The 15,795-nt window shown below is 35.9% G+C and overlaps 1 protein-coding gene across 5 annotated transcripts in view; it reads left to right on the top strand.

Moving 5' to 3' along the window:
* Window positions 1–15,795, top strand: part of Arhgap29 (Rho GTPase activating protein 29) — a 62,504-nt gene that overhangs the window by 25,220 nt on the left and 21,489 nt on the right. For all 5 annotated transcript variants that reach the window (XM_042676782.1, XM_042676799.1, XM_042676805.1 and 2 more), the window contains 10 exons: window positions 4,934–5,068; window positions 9,409–9,505; window positions 9,848–9,920; window positions 11,922–11,970; window positions 12,374–12,511; window positions 13,329–13,393; window positions 13,854–13,964; window positions 14,057–14,137; window positions 14,313–14,495; window positions 14,988–15,125. In XM_042676782.1, coding sequence (XP_042532716.1) covers window positions 4,934–5,068; window positions 9,409–9,505; window positions 9,848–9,920; window positions 11,922–11,970; window positions 12,374–12,511; window positions 13,329–13,393; window positions 13,854–13,964; window positions 14,057–14,137; window positions 14,313–14,495; window positions 14,988–15,125 — 1,070 coding nt within the window. The remainder of the gene's footprint in view (window positions 1–4,933; window positions 5,069–9,408; window positions 9,506–9,847; window positions 9,921–11,921; window positions 11,971–12,373; window positions 12,512–13,328; window positions 13,394–13,853; window positions 13,965–14,056; window positions 14,138–14,312; window positions 14,496–14,987; window positions 15,126–15,795) is intronic.

Genomic DNA, 15,795 nt, shown 5'->3' on the forward strand with positions numbered 1-15,795 from the left:
ATTGAACTGGTGTGTTTGCAAGGCAGGAACTCTACCACTTAAACGAAGTTTCCAGCCTTTCTTTTTTTGCCTTGGTTATTTTTTGAGGTAGAGCTTTACTTTGTGGCTGGCTGGCCTGAGCTGAGGAGTAGGGTTTTGTTTAATGGCTGAGCCAGCCTGAGCTGTAATACTCCGGTTCATGCTTCCCCACGTTACTGACAATGGCAGGCTCACCCTGTGTACCCAGACTTCATGCTTCCCAGGTAGGTATGCACCATTGTGTCCAGCCATTGAATGAGATGATGTCTCAAGAACTTTTAGGCCTTGGACATCTGCTTCATGGGTAGCTAAGGTTACAACTTTGCAGTACCATACCTGGCTATTACTTTAGATTTTACACATGAAATGAAATTGAAACCAAAACATGTGGGTCCTGGCTATATAAGAATCTTGGTTACTGAGTGTATTTCTATATGAGGCATATCCATTTTCAAGAGTATTCATTTTGAATGGCTTATGATTTACTAATGATCACTATTTGTGTATATTAAGACAATAAATAATTTCATTTCTGTTGATATTTATAGCTACCTTGGAAGGTAGGTCAAATAGGAATTTCTATCAGTTTTTACTGGTGATAAATCAAGATCAAGAAACATTTCAGTCAGGAAAGTGGCCTGTCAAGGATTGGGACCCAGGTTTCTTAATCAAAGCCTAAATTTTTCTTCTGCATCAAGCACCCATCTTTCTTTACTTCCTCTACTTAATGTGTTAGTTTGTGGCAGAGAAGAGGAATATTTTGGCATTGATGAAGGAGCTATTTTCTGCCTATTTTCCCTCATTTTACTTGTGGTAGTACTGGGATTTGAACTTAAGGCCATGTGCTTGTTCTGCCTACCTTCTGCTTGAGCCATATCTCCAGACCTGCTTTTGCTGGTTATTTTGGAGATAGAGTCTAGTGAACTTTTCTGCCCGGGCTGGCTTCTTAAACTCAGATCTTCCAGATATTCAGAAGCCTGTTGAGTAGCCATGATTACAGTGTGAGCCACCATTATACTTGAAACCCTCATTATACTTTCAGTTCTCCAAATCCCTTTTGCTTCATAAAGAGAATATGAGGTAATTTTATACTAGGGGAAAATATTTAATAAAAGTAACTTTTTTCTGGTTCACACATATAGTTGAGGGTTTGTTAGTTTATGAAGGTCCCGTTGAAGTATTATCAGGATATGCCGAAAATAGTCTGATAATAGTCCTAGTCATTGTTTTATATAAGAGAATATATAAACCCTTGTTTAGTTGTATTCACTTTTGGGCTTCAGAAGTGTGTTTAATCATAGGAATTCCAATTATTTATAGTGCAGTATAAAATATGTTATTAGATAATTTAGTTAATATTTTTCAGGATGTTGATTTGGAACAACTTCAGTGTCTGTTTCCTAAATGGACTTTCCTTATAGGAAAAAAAAAGGGAATTTCAAGCTGGTAAATCTTTCAAGAAAAACAATAACAGGTATTCACATGATATCTTTATATTGCTAAAAGGAGCCCAGAGAGTTTTCATGTTATCTACTATGTTAGAAATTAAAACGATAAGATTTAAAAGTATTTGTCAGATGCTGGGGGCTCATGACTATAATCCCAACTACTCAGGAGGCTGAGATGTGAGGTATGAAGCCAGCCTGGCAGGAAAAATTCATGATACTCCAACTAACTACCTAAAAGCTGAAAGGAGCTATGTTTCAATTGGTAGAGTGTTAGCCTTGAGCAAAAAAAGCTAAGGGACAGCACCTAGTCCCTGAGTTCAAGCCCCAGTACCAACAAATAATTTTGAAGTATTACTTTCTATATATTTGTCTTTACTTTGAGAAGAGCACAGTTGATTGCTTTATTTAGGCATTAATGCAATTAAAATTTTACAGTTCTTGCATATTATCGTACACTAGTTTTGAATACTGATGGCTGTTGACACTCAATTAAAATCGAGCTGTTTTCCTGAGACTTCAAAACAAGACAAAATACCATCACAGAATTCTGAGTATATATTAATATATTTAACATTTATATTAGAATAAAAATGAAAAATATTTTTCTTTTTTACTACTTTGGGTCATTATACCAAAGTACATGAGATAATTCTCCTTTATTTACAAAAGAGAAAGTTTACAGTCCATGGTTTGTGGCCTGTGATTGTGTATACGATGGAACAAACATCTTTATACCATGAACTATGGGACAAAAAAGAAGAGAAGAAATTGGAGTCTCTGAGTCCTCTTCAAGGACACATCCCCAGGGTCCTGAGGGTCTCTTCTGGTCTTTGGGGGGGGGGCATTCAGCATTCAAACTAGAATGTTAATATAGGCTACATTTCTGTAACAGTATAGTACAACTCTTTGTGGTAGTTCTTCAACCTTGTTTTTGGTAAGTAGGAAGAAGGACTAGCATATGCTAGCATAGATTTTGCTATGTATAGCTAGGCTAAAATAAGAAGCCAGGAAAGTTTTGTAATTATTTCTTACTCATTTTTTTCAGGAATTTCTTTTATTTGAATGGGGCTGGCTTCCATTTTAGAGCTAACCTATGTCTACTACTGCCTAAGATAATAATTACTGGCTGCAGATGTTTATAGAGAGCTATGTTTTAAGTGCTTTATGGGTTTTAACTCCTAACAACTCTACGAAGTAGCTCTCATTATCTTCTTTTTATAGGTGTGAAAACTAGACACAGAGAAAGTAATTGGCTTCGAGTTTTTCAGACATGAAGTTGAAAACCAGATAGTCTGATTCCATTGGCTGTGCATGTGTGCATGTGTGTGCCAGTCCTAGGGGCTTGAACTCAGGTCCTGGGCACTGTCCCTAAGCTCCTTTTGCTCAAGGCTAGCACTCTATTACTTGAGCCACAGCTCTCCTTCTGGATTTTGGTAGTTAAGAGTCTCATTGGCTTTCCTGCCCAGGCTGTCTTTGAACTGTGATCCTCATATCTCAGCCTCCCGTGTAGCTAGGATTATGGGTGTGAGCCACTGACGCCTGGCCTGCTATACTTTTTAATAATTGTTGTTGTCTTAACTAAGTAAAACTACCTAACTAACCACTGAATTACTGATAACTTTTTCAGTAACTAATTATGCTATACCTACTCTAAAACAAAAAACCTTCCTAACATGTATCTATTCATCTATCTTATCTATTTCATATATATGAAAAACTTATTGTTCATTTAGTTCAAATAATTTAAACTGGCTATTTATATTTTCCTTAGTGAAGTTTTGAAAGTCATATGTGTATTGGAAAAAGCCAAGCCATCTGCTAATCATTTACTCAGTTGTTCAGTTCAAATACAGCAATGCCAGAATTATTAACCCAGACAGTACTTTATCAGCTACAGAACAGTGTTCATGTGCATTTCCTTTGCCTTTTCCAGATTCTACTCATTTCCATAGTTACTTAAATTAGCACCTATTCTTCTGTGTCAGTAAAATTGGTTGTATGAATGAGTCAGATTTTCTTCTGGAAGGCACTGTGTTCTCTTGGCATCTAGCCCTACTTGGACTGCTCTTCTTAGGTGCTTCACCCTTTCTTTGCACTGCTATACCCAACTCCTTACATTGCTCCCCCCCTTTTACCTGGAACACCCTCTCCCAACCCTACACATTTCTTTCTCTCTTGATAGTGCCATTAGTGAGTAGATGATGATAGAATATTTTGCTTTTTCCTTCTGTAGGTTTTCTTTTTGAGGGTATACTTTTAATCTTTTTGGAAAAAGAATTTGTGTAATTAAAAAGAGCACTTTAAAAAGTGTTCTGTTTTTTAAGCTATTTCAGTAGGAAAGTCAGTAGCAGAGTATCCTGCATATACTAACACTTAATAAACAATAACCATTATTAAACACCATTGCTCTGTAACATCACAGAAAGGAAAATAATACCAGACTATCATATTTAGAGTAGATTACTTTAGAGTTTTAAAGGTAGGGTGATGATGTATTCTGGTTACCTAAGATGATGAACTAAAAACAACATCACACTAGCGTCCTCCTTTTGAAGTACAAAAGTATTTTGGTTTGGATGATAAATGATATGGTCACCATATTTGGAGATTGTAAAACTCTCCTGTGCATTCCATTGACTGAAGTGGTATAAAAGAACAGATAGGCTGGGGTTAGAGTAGTGTGGGATCCTGGGGAAACACACCTACCAGGGCAGCCCAGTTTTGTCCCAGCTAAGGAAGGAGGCGGACCTGAGGTAAACAGATTTCAAGATTTCAAAAGTAGGCAAAAATCTGGAGTTTTTAAATAGTCCCCAATTTTCATCGTCAAAGATAGGCATGCATTTTTATTGTACGTTAAATCACAGTTTTGAAAATGTTGAGGTCACATGATGGTCCTTACATATACCTTGTTCCTATGGTTACTGGTTTCCATTAACTAATAATGTAGCCAGGCTCTAATACTGAATATTGGTTTTGATTAAGTTGGTCATTGTATCAGACTTTGGGGTGGAGGACTTTGACTTGTTGCTATATATATTAAGATGTACATGATAATAAGGCACAGCTCAGTGGTAGAGGGTTTGCCTTGCATGTACAGGGCCCTAGGTTTGATCCTCATTGGAAAGGAAGTATGTGATAATAAGAAGAATAGACAGGAAACACCTTAAATTGCTTCAAGGGAAATATAGATAGCATATTTAGACTGAGAAATTTTTTTTTAAGTAGTGTAAAATTGATCATAACTATGACTGCTTTTGAACTCTTTAATGAATTGACTTAGGATTATCTGAAGGTAATGTAGATTGTATATTATTCTAATAGTTAAAATAGGAATATCTATTTAGTAGGTAAATTTTGTGGAATCAGTGCTTTGTACTTAAAATATACTTCACATGATCTTTTGTAGCTTTGATTTCTAGAACTTTTGCTTTGAAAAAAATGTAATTTTTTTTTTGGTCTTTTTTAAGACTGTTTTAAAGAAGTCATTCATATACGCCTGGATGAGCTTCTTCGTGTTTTAAAGTCTGTAATGAATAAACATCAGAACCTCAATTCTGTTGATCTTCAAAATGCTGCAGAAATGCTTACTGCGAAAGTGAAAGGTAAGGAAGATATATTAAAAGTGGGTAGTTGTGGGCAAAAGGGATCCAGTGGTACAGTTTGGTCTATATGATTACAGCGCTATCTCAGCATTTGTATGATGTGCATCAAAGAGTTAGGTATGTTCTGATGTTAAAATATTCCCAAGTCATACTTCAAGCTTTCTTTTTCATAAAATTAAAACTGTATTTGGTAGCAAACATTGCAATTATGTTAACTTACACCGAACACCTGATATTTAAAATTTGGGTTTTATGAATCAGTTAATTGGTAGAATAGTTTTGAAGCCTTTACTATGTGAAGGCAAGGCATTTAGATGTGGACATTTGTAGTAATCTCAACTAGTAAAAGGAAACAAAATGGAGAAAAACAAGTCTTATTTTAAGATATGAAAATGAAATTAGAATTGTTAAGTAAGCTTATAGTGTATGTTTATGGGTAGGTACATATATGTTCATGCAACATCAATACTTGAAATGACTTGCCACTCACTTTTGTTAAAATTCTTTGGGCCTGCAATACATAAGAAGTATTAACAGCAAAGGTAATGGTTAGATCATTTAGAAGAGTGTTAGAAATAATGGGTTATGAAAAGGCTGAAGGTCTGTTCTAAGAGCAAGCTAGGGGCACAGTACTGATAGAATGTCAGTTGTCATATACAAGGCTGAGTTGGATGGCAAAATAGAAGACTGAATGTTCAGAACCGCGAAGGAGTATGAAGTTAATGATGTGGACTTGTAGCAGTGGAAGAGATAGCACTGACTCAGTGTGCAGAGTAGATAAAGGGTGGGTGTGAGATCAAGGGATAGAAGATGGAACTCCAGAAGCATCCAGAAAGTAGGAAGATGATCCGATAGAAGTGTCCTGGATTTAAATGGTGCACAGTGTTGAGTGAGTCTAATGGCACTGATGAGGCAATAGTCATTCAAGCAGTGGTGATATAGAAGGTGGCTGTTGGGTAGCCATGATATAGTGGAGTCAGTGACAGACAAGATCACAGCAGTCCTGTCTGTGCGTAGGTAGGAGGGGGCACAGTAAGCAGTATCCTAGGCTGACTAAGGAAGGGAAACCTCTTTATTTTAGTTAGTTTTACAGATCAAGTGCAGATATTGACTGGGCTGGGATAGCCCCTGTATAAGAACTCTGGATGTGAAGGAGGTGGTGAAATTGGTGAACACATATTTGCAAAGGGTAAAGGGCAGTGTCAAAGGATGAGGCAAGAAGAAAAAATAAAAGCCTACCCCAAAAAAAAAAAAAGTAAAATATAGCCCAAACGTGAGGACCGAGGACCCTGTCCCCAGAAATGCACGAGTGCACATGCACACACGCACACACACACGCACGCACAAGCTCCTCCCTCCCCCCCCCCCCCCCCCCCGTATCATTTCCTTTTTTTCCTCTATTTCAGGCAAGATGGGGAATAAGTGTTGAGGATTAATTTGAGTGTGAAACCCGGGTAGCTTTTGTTGCAACTTTAAAAAACATGCTTAGTAACCAAATTTGTTTTTAAATAGATTGGTTACAAGTGCCATTTAACTCCACTTAGATAGGGAAATTTGTGTCTATAGATAGTAAAATTTCCATGCTTGGAAATAGCAAGCTAGTTGAATTGTCAGTGGCTATTGTGTGCAGTCAGGATGTCCTGGGGAAGGAGCGTAAGAAGCATTGGCCTGTGCTGCTGAGCACAGTCCATAAGCAGACTTGAGGAGAGGGGTCTCTCTGCTGCCTTGAAGATCTTTCTGTCGTTGAGGTAAAAGTCTTCTGAATATTATTTCTTACAGTGACTACCTTGGGGTAGTGAATACTTGGGGTTATTGTTACCTTTTATTTTTGTACTGGACAAAATTTGAAAGAAGATGACTTAGTTCTCAGGAAACTTACTGTGTTTCCATAGGATTCCATGAGACTAGGAAAAAGAAAATTGTGTTTTCTTTGGGTAGGTTATGTTTCTAAATAAAAACTTCTCCCTATTCTTACTCTTATAGCTAAATAATTGAGACCTGCAAAATGAAGTCAGATCAGAGCTTATTTAATTTATCCATTTCATAATAATATAGTTTTTCAAAACCTAAAAAGTCAAGGGATAGAAACCATTTTTGAACATCTAATCTGTGCCAAATAATCAAAATGTTTACATATTTCAATCTTTGCCAGAAATCCTAAACCTATAAATATATTTTTAATTTTTATTTTAGCCAGTCATCAGTGGTTCAGTCTAGGATTCAATATAGAATTCTTTCATCTTTTTAAATAACAGTGATCTTGGAATACAGAATAGTGTTAGAATCAAAGATGTATAAATTTCATATTACCACAAGTTTGAATGAATAAACTGTAGCCACTTCCTATGCATAAGAAATGAGAAATTGAATCTTCAATTTCTTGTATTTTTATTGTACATGTGGAATTTACTTTGTAATAACTGTAAAAGAAAAATCCTTAGTATTCCTCATTACTTCCAGTAGCGATTTGTATTTCCTGTGACTTCTGTCTCTAATCAGGAAGGTCAGTGTGACAAAAATATTTGCAATGTGGCAATAGAGATAGTCTATTTTTTTTTTTTTTTTTGCCAGTCATGGTGCCTGAACTCTGGGCCTAGGCGCTGTCCCTCAGCTCTTCAGCTCAAGGGTAGCTCTCTACCACTTGAGACACAGCACTACTTCTAGTTTTTTCTGCTTATGTGGTGCTGAGGAATCGAACCCAGGGCCTCATGCATGCAAGGCAAGCACTCTACCATTGAGCCACCTTCCCAGCCCAGATAGTCTATTTTTGAAGCAGATAACAATATCTTTAGAACTTAGTAATTTATGGGGCTGGGAAGGTGGCTCAATGGTAGAGTGCTTGCCTTGCATGCTCGAGGCCCTGGGTTCGATTTCTCAGCACCACATAAGCAAAAAGAAAAAAAAAAGCCGGAAGTGGCGCGGTGGCTCAAGTGGTAGAGCGCTAGCCTTGAGCTGAAGAGCTGAGGGACAGCGCCCAGGCCCAGAGTTCAGGCCCCACGACCGGACCCAAAAAAAAAAAAAAGAACTTAGTAATTTATGATGTGTACCTAGTATTTGTATTTTCAGTTATTTGTAAAATAAGTAAAAAGAACCCTGGTATTCAAGTTTTTCATGATTTATATTTTGCCCTTTATTTTTTAAATGGCCAAAGAAAAAAGAAAAACATTAATGAAACATCCACAATTGTCAAAGCCTCATATTTTCTTTCTGTTCTGCAAACATGGTTCATTCACACAATTGAAAATACAGATGGTTAGCAGGATATTCAACAGTAAAGTTTCTTTCTTCAGATTCCTAACTACCAATTCCATTCCTTTCTCTTGATAAGCAGTAACTATTACTGCTTTCTTTTATTTCTTTCCAAAGATAAACTACACCTATACGAGCAAATACAAATGGCAGGGTTCTGCCCATTTCTCTGCTCAGGAAGGGTTTCTCTGTTCTCTTGTTACTATTTTGTTTTGTTTATTAAAAGCTTCATGATAGTCCATTTAGTCTATTCACTACTAATAAATATTTGGATTGTTTTCAGTTTTTGTTTAAAGTGATATTTCAGTAAATGGTTATGTAGATTCCTAGGTGAGCAATTGTTGGCTCACAGAGCATTGTATTTATACTTTTTAATATTGCCAGATGTCTCTAGAGGTTCTGTTAGCAAATACGTGTGTGTGTGTGTGTGTGTGTGTGTATAAATATGTGTGTGTGATTTGTTGGCACAAGAATATTCAGAGTTGTTTTTTTAAAATGCCAGAAAGCAGTAAGCAAGAGAGAAAAAACTAAAAGCCTAGGGCTGAGAAGGTGGCTCAGTGGTAGAGTGCTTGCCTTGCATGCATGAGGCCCTGGGTTCGGTTCCTCAGCAACACATAAGCAAAAAGAAAAAAGCCGGAAGTGGCGCTGTGGCTCAACTGGTAGAGCGCTAGCCTTGAGCTGAAGAGCTGAGGGACAGCGCCCAGGCCCAGAGTTCGGGCCCCACGACTGGACCCAAAAATAAAAAATAAAAAAAAATAAAAGCTCAGAACACTGTTAATAAAGTGATCTGATGTAACGTGGACTCTGACTCCAAGACTGATTTCACACTGAGTCACTTTTTAAATATGTCAGATATGTAATGCTGAGAACAGTCAGTTTGGAATGCCAGCAACTTTTATGCCAAGTGATTCTTTAGAATTATTTCATCAATGAAGAACTTTGACATCCTATCCATTTTGTGTATTAGATACTTTAGTTTCTGGATCTTTTAATGCTTGTTAGTAATGGTGAATAATTAAAGGCTTCAATGATTTTGCATATAGTTTCACATATTTTCTCCCTCACTTACTATAACCAACCTTTCCTTATAGCTGTGAACTTTACAGATGTTAATGAAGAAAACAAGAACGATCTGTTCCGAGAAGTGTTTTCTTCCATTGAAACTTTGGCTTTCACCTTTGGGAATATGTAAGTAGAGGATTGTCAACTTCAAGTAACTGATCTTAAGCATCTTAATGAGTAGATTGCATAAACCAATGATATACACAGAAAGCAAAGTCTTATTTAGTAACATGGCATTATCACAACTTGGGAAAATCTACATTCTATGTTGCTTTATTACTATAAAATGTCATTATAGCTGTTTAGAAGCAGTATCTATTTACAAGCGACTGTTTGTGGTTTATGGGAATAGATTCCTAGGTTTTTGTCAGGTTCTTATTAAATAACTTCTTCTAGATGATATATGAAATGTAATGACAAAAAAATGTAGCCACTTTACCTTTTGATATCCATTTCTTCCCTGGATAGACTTACAAGCTTCCTTATGGGAGATGTAGGTACTGACTCATTGCTGCGACTGCCTGCCTCTCGGGAAAGCAAGGTGAGCTAAGTTAGTTAAAGGCAAAGCCTTTCATATTTTTTAATTTAATAATTTATCTTATTTCCCAACTTAAATTCAGCATTACTCTTTGCTAGTTTTAATACTTACAATAGTAGTAATATTTTCATTTGACTGATTTCGTTTTTTCATCACATGTAAAACATTTGAAGAAATTACATCAGGGACATTGGTTGATTTTTCCTTCTAGCAAGGTGCTGGTGGCTCACACTGGTGGTGCAGGAAGCTTAGATCTGAGGATCAAAGCTAGCTCCGGAAAGTCCTAGAGACTCTTATCTCCAATTAATCACAGAAAAAGCCGAAGTGGTAGTGTGGCTCAAGTGGTAGAGCAAAAGGAACTCAGGAACAGCACCCAGGCCAAGACTTCAAGCCCCAGGACTGGCAAATAAAATAATAATAATAGCTAAAACAAAAAAGTGCTTAATGTATCCTGAACTGTGCTAATTTTTAAAACAATCTCATGAAAATAGTGGTGTTGTCCCTTTTTGTAGAAGTTATGTGAGCTTAAATGTGTAGCCTAATGTAATCCTGCTAATAGAGTTGGAAGAGAATCAGATCTACTCAATACCATTTGTATTGAATCTCTGCCTAGGGGCTGGGAAGGTGGCTCAGTGGTAGAGCGCTTGCCTTGCATGCCTGAGGCCCTGGGTTCAATTCCTCAGCACCACATAAGCAAAAAGAAGAAAAACCAGAAGTGGCGCTGTGGCTCAAGTGGTAGAGCGCTAGCCTTGACTGAAGAGCTGAGGGACAGCGCCCAGGCCCTGAGTTCAGGCCCCACGACTGGACCCAAAAAAAAAAGAAAATGAATCCCTGCCTGTCCTGTATTGATTGATTAAGTTGGTATAAAATCTAACAGTTTTGATAGATGGTATTTTTCAAGTCTTATAGGCATTATCACATGTAGTTTTTAAATGTAAATTAAGGGCTAGGAAGGTGGCTCACTGGTAGAGTGCCTACCTTGCATGCATGAGGCCCTGGGTTGGATTCCTCAGTACCACCTAAGCAGAAAAAGCCAGAAGTGGCACTGTGGCTCAAGTGGTAGAGCACTAGCCTTGAGCTGAAGAGCTGAGGGACAGCACCCAGGCCCAGAGTTCAGGCTCCACAACCGACAAAAATAAAATTAATTAATTAATTAAATTAAAAATGTAAATTAATAATTAGTTTCCTGATTATTCTAACCACTTTTTAAGTGGGTATGTAGCCACATGTAGCTAGTACCTACCACATAACATGATTTAAGCAAAATAAGCCAGAATGAGAAGGACAGACTTTACATGTTTTGTTTCATGCAGAATTTCACCTTCAAAAAAAAGATAAGATATGTAAAAGGGGGTATTTGTAGGGAAGACAAAAGGAGAGATAAGAGTAAAAGGAGAGAAGGATTGGGGAACCATATAATTGGAAATTTTTCATGCATGTATGAAAATAGAATAAAGAAATCAATTAAAACTTTATTAGAAAGGGGTAGGAGATAAGAGATTAAGGGTGAAGTAAGAGGAGGAATTTGATCAAAGTACATTATATGTATGTATAAAAATTAAAACAGCTAAGTTAACTAGATTTGAACAACTAGTGAATGTTTTATATATGTATCATTTTTATCATCATAGAAGGTTCGGGGCTAAGTTACCCAATACACTTTGAAAGACATGTTGTAATAAAATGGTAAGAGATAGGCTGGACAATAAACATCTATATCTTCTATTTAGATATGTTTTGGGGTCTGCAGCATTTAAGGTTTTGTGTGAATTCATTAATTTTAACTAATGAGGTTAACAATAAAGTTGTTCACTATTGAAGCTTGAGAACTGTCATAAAAAGTATTCTGATTTTAAACAGACTTTTTTTGGCCCTTTGGGTGTTTAATATTGGTTGTTCTTTAGCAGGAAATATGTCAGTAACATATTGAGATGCAAAATTTGTGAAGCAAAGATTGGTTGTCTTTTCCTCTAACTTCCATTTTGTTTTCTTCCATGTTATAAGTCTTATGAAAACATTTCTGTGGACTCAGTGGACTTGCCCAATGAAAAAGGTAATGTTCAAGGCACTTTGAATTTTTCTATCAAACATTTTGTGATTTCTTTCATTTATATTTTGAATCATTTAATCTTTTCTTGCTTAACCTAGTACATTCATTTTTAATGCAAAATTTTACATGAAGTTTCACATATGAAACATAAAGGAAAAACCTTGATTAGATAATGTGAAGTATACTAATAAAGAATTACATGATTTATAATTTGATGAATAATAGAAACATAAGATAAAAATACAGTATAATTTGGAATAATTTTAAATTTTAGCTGTTTTGTAAATTTGCTACTTGAATTTTTAAAAACCAATTGTTACTTGAATATCTTGGGACCTAAGTGTTTGTTTAGAATTGTTATGTAAAATTACATTTGTGTATACTTACCTTGCTACTTTCTTTTCAGGAAACTTTTCCCCTATAGAACTAGACAGTGTGCTGTTAAAGAACAGTGACTCTATAGAATTGGCTTTGTCATATGCTAAAACATGGTCAAAATACACCAAGAACATAGTATCATGGGTTGAAAAAAAGCTCAACTTGGGTGAGTTATCCTGGAGCATCTCAATAACTGAATAACTGAGATTGTTTGTGATTCATTTTCTGTTGACTCTTAAGTATTAGTTGTTGTGTTGAAATAATAGATCCAATTTTGCTTGGAATAAAGAATAGTAGTTAGCATACTAAATTTTAATTCAATAAGCTTAATTAGTCTAAGAAAAGATTTGTTTAGTGTCATGTAACGTAAGTGGAATTAAATAGAATTTATGAAAACCTATAATCTTTCTGCTACCTTATTTGGGGGGTTGGGTGGGGAGGCTTTGTTTTTGTTGTTGTCATTGTTTGATACAGTCCTGGGCTTCAACTCAGGGCCTGGGTGCTGCTCTTAAGCTTTTTTGATTAAGGATAGTGCTCTACCATTTGATCCACAGTTCAAATTTCAGCTTTTTAGTCATTAATTGGAGATAAGAGTCTCATAGACTTCCTGCTCTGGCTGGCTTCAAATCACAGTCCTCAGATCCCAGCCTCTTAAGTAGCTAGGATTGCAGGCATGAGCCACCAGCACCCCGCTTGCATTATTTGTTTTAATGGTCAATACTAATCGGAGTCAGCCATGTAACCTTTTAAACAGTACACAAGTATAGGTCCTGTCGTCCCTCAGAGAACTAAAGTCTAGCAAGTTCATTTTTTTAAAAGATTTCCCAGTTGATTCTGATGAGAACTTATAATTAAGGCTCACTGCATTATATCATAATGCACACTTGTTTATGTGATTGCTTTTTATTGTGAGAATTATGATTTTAGAGTATAGAAGGAGAAAATGAGTTAATTTTGTTTTCTGATATCTTCAATATTTTCAGAATTGGAGTCCACTAGAAATATTGTAAAATTGGCAGAGGCAACTAGAGCTAACATTGGACTACAGGTAAATGTTTGATAAACTTCTTGACTTCTCTAGTAAGAGACTACTCAAATGAAAGTATTGGTTTATAAAAGAAAACTTAATTGCTAATCTTTTTTGCTTCCAAAATAAAATCACTTAAAATTTTAATGGCTATTCATTGTGAGAAAACTAGAAAATACACAATTATTCAAGTATCTATTATCTTAATAGGTGCCTATTTTGCTAACTAGTTTATAGTTAATTATAATTAACTGCAATATTTTCTCATATAGTCACATTTATCACTATACATTTTTCTGAGGAAAAAAAATCTAAAACTTTCTTTTTTTCAAGGAGAATAAGGGTAGGAATAGACATCTAGTGCTGTTTTTGTTTTTCCCTCGTACTGAAGGCTGAGCCCCCAGAGTCTCATGAATGCTAGGCAAGTGCATCTACCTGCCATATCTACTATAAAATTTTGCCTTTCAATTTTCAATTCTAGGAGTTTATGCCACTACAGTCTCTGTTTACCAATGCACTTCTTAATGACATAGAGAGCAGTCAACTTTTACAACAAACAATTGCAGCTCTCCAAGCCAACAAATTTATACAGGTAAAAATTTATATATGTACAGTTAATATGTATTTTTGTAACAGCATAACTTTAGAAACAGCTTTTTTTTTTTTTTGTAATACCCTTGACAGCCTCTACTTGGGAGGAAAAATGAGATGGAAAAGCAAAGAAAAGAAATAAAAGAACTTTGGAAACAGGAACAAAATAAAATGGTTAGTATTACACTAGAGTTTCATTTACCTACTATGAACATCTAAAATCATCTGCAGTATATAATTACCTGTCTTACTCTTGTTCCAAAACCTTTGCTGTTGTCTGAATATGCAACAGCAACATGGATAGTAGAATTTCTTTCATATTTCGAACTTAACATTCTCTTCTATGTAGCTTGAAACAGAGACGGCTCTCAAAAAGGCAAAATTGTTATGTATGCAACGTCAAGACGAATATGAAAAGGCAAAATCCTCCATGTTTCGTGCAGAAGAGGAGCATTCAAGTGGTGGATCAGTCAAAAATCTCAACAAACAATTAGAAAAAAAGCGGAGATTGGAAGAGGAGGCTCTTCAAAAAGTAATTTTATTGTTTTTTAAAAGTTGTAGTATATTCTGCCTGGTTCTTTATAGTGTGTAGGATGACGTAGAAGGATTATTCAGACAGGTTATTGTGCCCCACTGAAGGGTTTCTGATGCAGTAGGTCAAGAGTGGACCCAGACAGCTTGGATTTCTAGCTAGTTCCCAAGTGATAATGAAGTTCACACTTTGAGAACCACTATGCTAGAGACTTAAGAATTTGTGAGTTTGTGAACTAAATACCTTTGAGCAGTAGTTTTTAGTAGAGTATAGTAGTAATAAATTAGTAAATTGTATTTAACTACCCATCAGAGTCATGTCCCCCATCAGTCACTGACCAAAGACATTACTATTTGCTTGAGAACCATTGTGGCTGAAATACAGGATTTTTCATGACTAAAGGTGCATCAGTTATTTAAATTTCTTTACCACAGTACGCATTTTAAAATGTAAACTTTAGTGATAGTTATTTTTTATATGATATTCTTATAGGTAGAAGAAGCAAATGAACTCTACAAAGTTTGTGTGACAAATGTTGAAGAAAGACGAAACGATCTAGAAAATACCAAAAGAGAAATTTTAGCACAACTTCGTACCCTTGTTTTCCAGTGTGACCTCACCCTGAAAGCTGTAAGTGATTACTTAAGTAATTTGAAGGCAAGAGGGGCAAGGATTCTCACTAACTGCAGAAGGGAGGTGATGTGTGATTCTTACCAGATTTAAATTCTGACATTAGTGGAACATGTTGACTTTCAGTTTTAAGTAGTGATACATAGTTTGGATAGGTTTTTGTTGTTATTGTTTTAGACAAGAAGTCTTGCTATGTAGCCCAAGCTGGTACTATCCTCCTACCCCACTCTTTAGAATGATGAGCTTACAGGCATGCACCACTATGCATAGTTCTTTCGGTTACTTTTGATCTCTCTCCCCACTCCATGTCCCCTAGATTGATGACTTTGTTATAGTTAAATGTAAGAGTTTGCAATGACCCTCTAAGCCATTATCTTTCTAGTTTTGGTTAATAAAATTGATTTGGCCCCTGAAACTTCTGTTAGCTCTGAAAAAGATATTCAGAATTTGAGTAAATATTAAAATTGAACCCAGTGATTTACTTGAAGATAAGGCATTTGCCTTCACATTTCTCTTTACCTCTTCAAAGACATTTTTAATTAAAACTTTTTAGCTTTGAATGTTGAACAAATGCATAAATCTGTGATGACCACCATAAACAGTATTCATAACAATCACTTCAGAACTTTTTTTTATATTGCCTATTTGTTTTCAAACTCTACCTACCTCT

Source organism: Dipodomys spectabilis, unplaced genomic scaffold (assembly GCF_019054845.1).
Source record: "Dipodomys spectabilis isolate Male_0828 unplaced genomic scaffold, ASM1905484v1 ptg000002l, whole genome shotgun sequence".
In the NCBI taxonomy this organism is placed as follows: Eukaryota; Metazoa; Chordata; class Mammalia; order Rodentia; family Heteromyidae; genus Dipodomys; species Dipodomys spectabilis.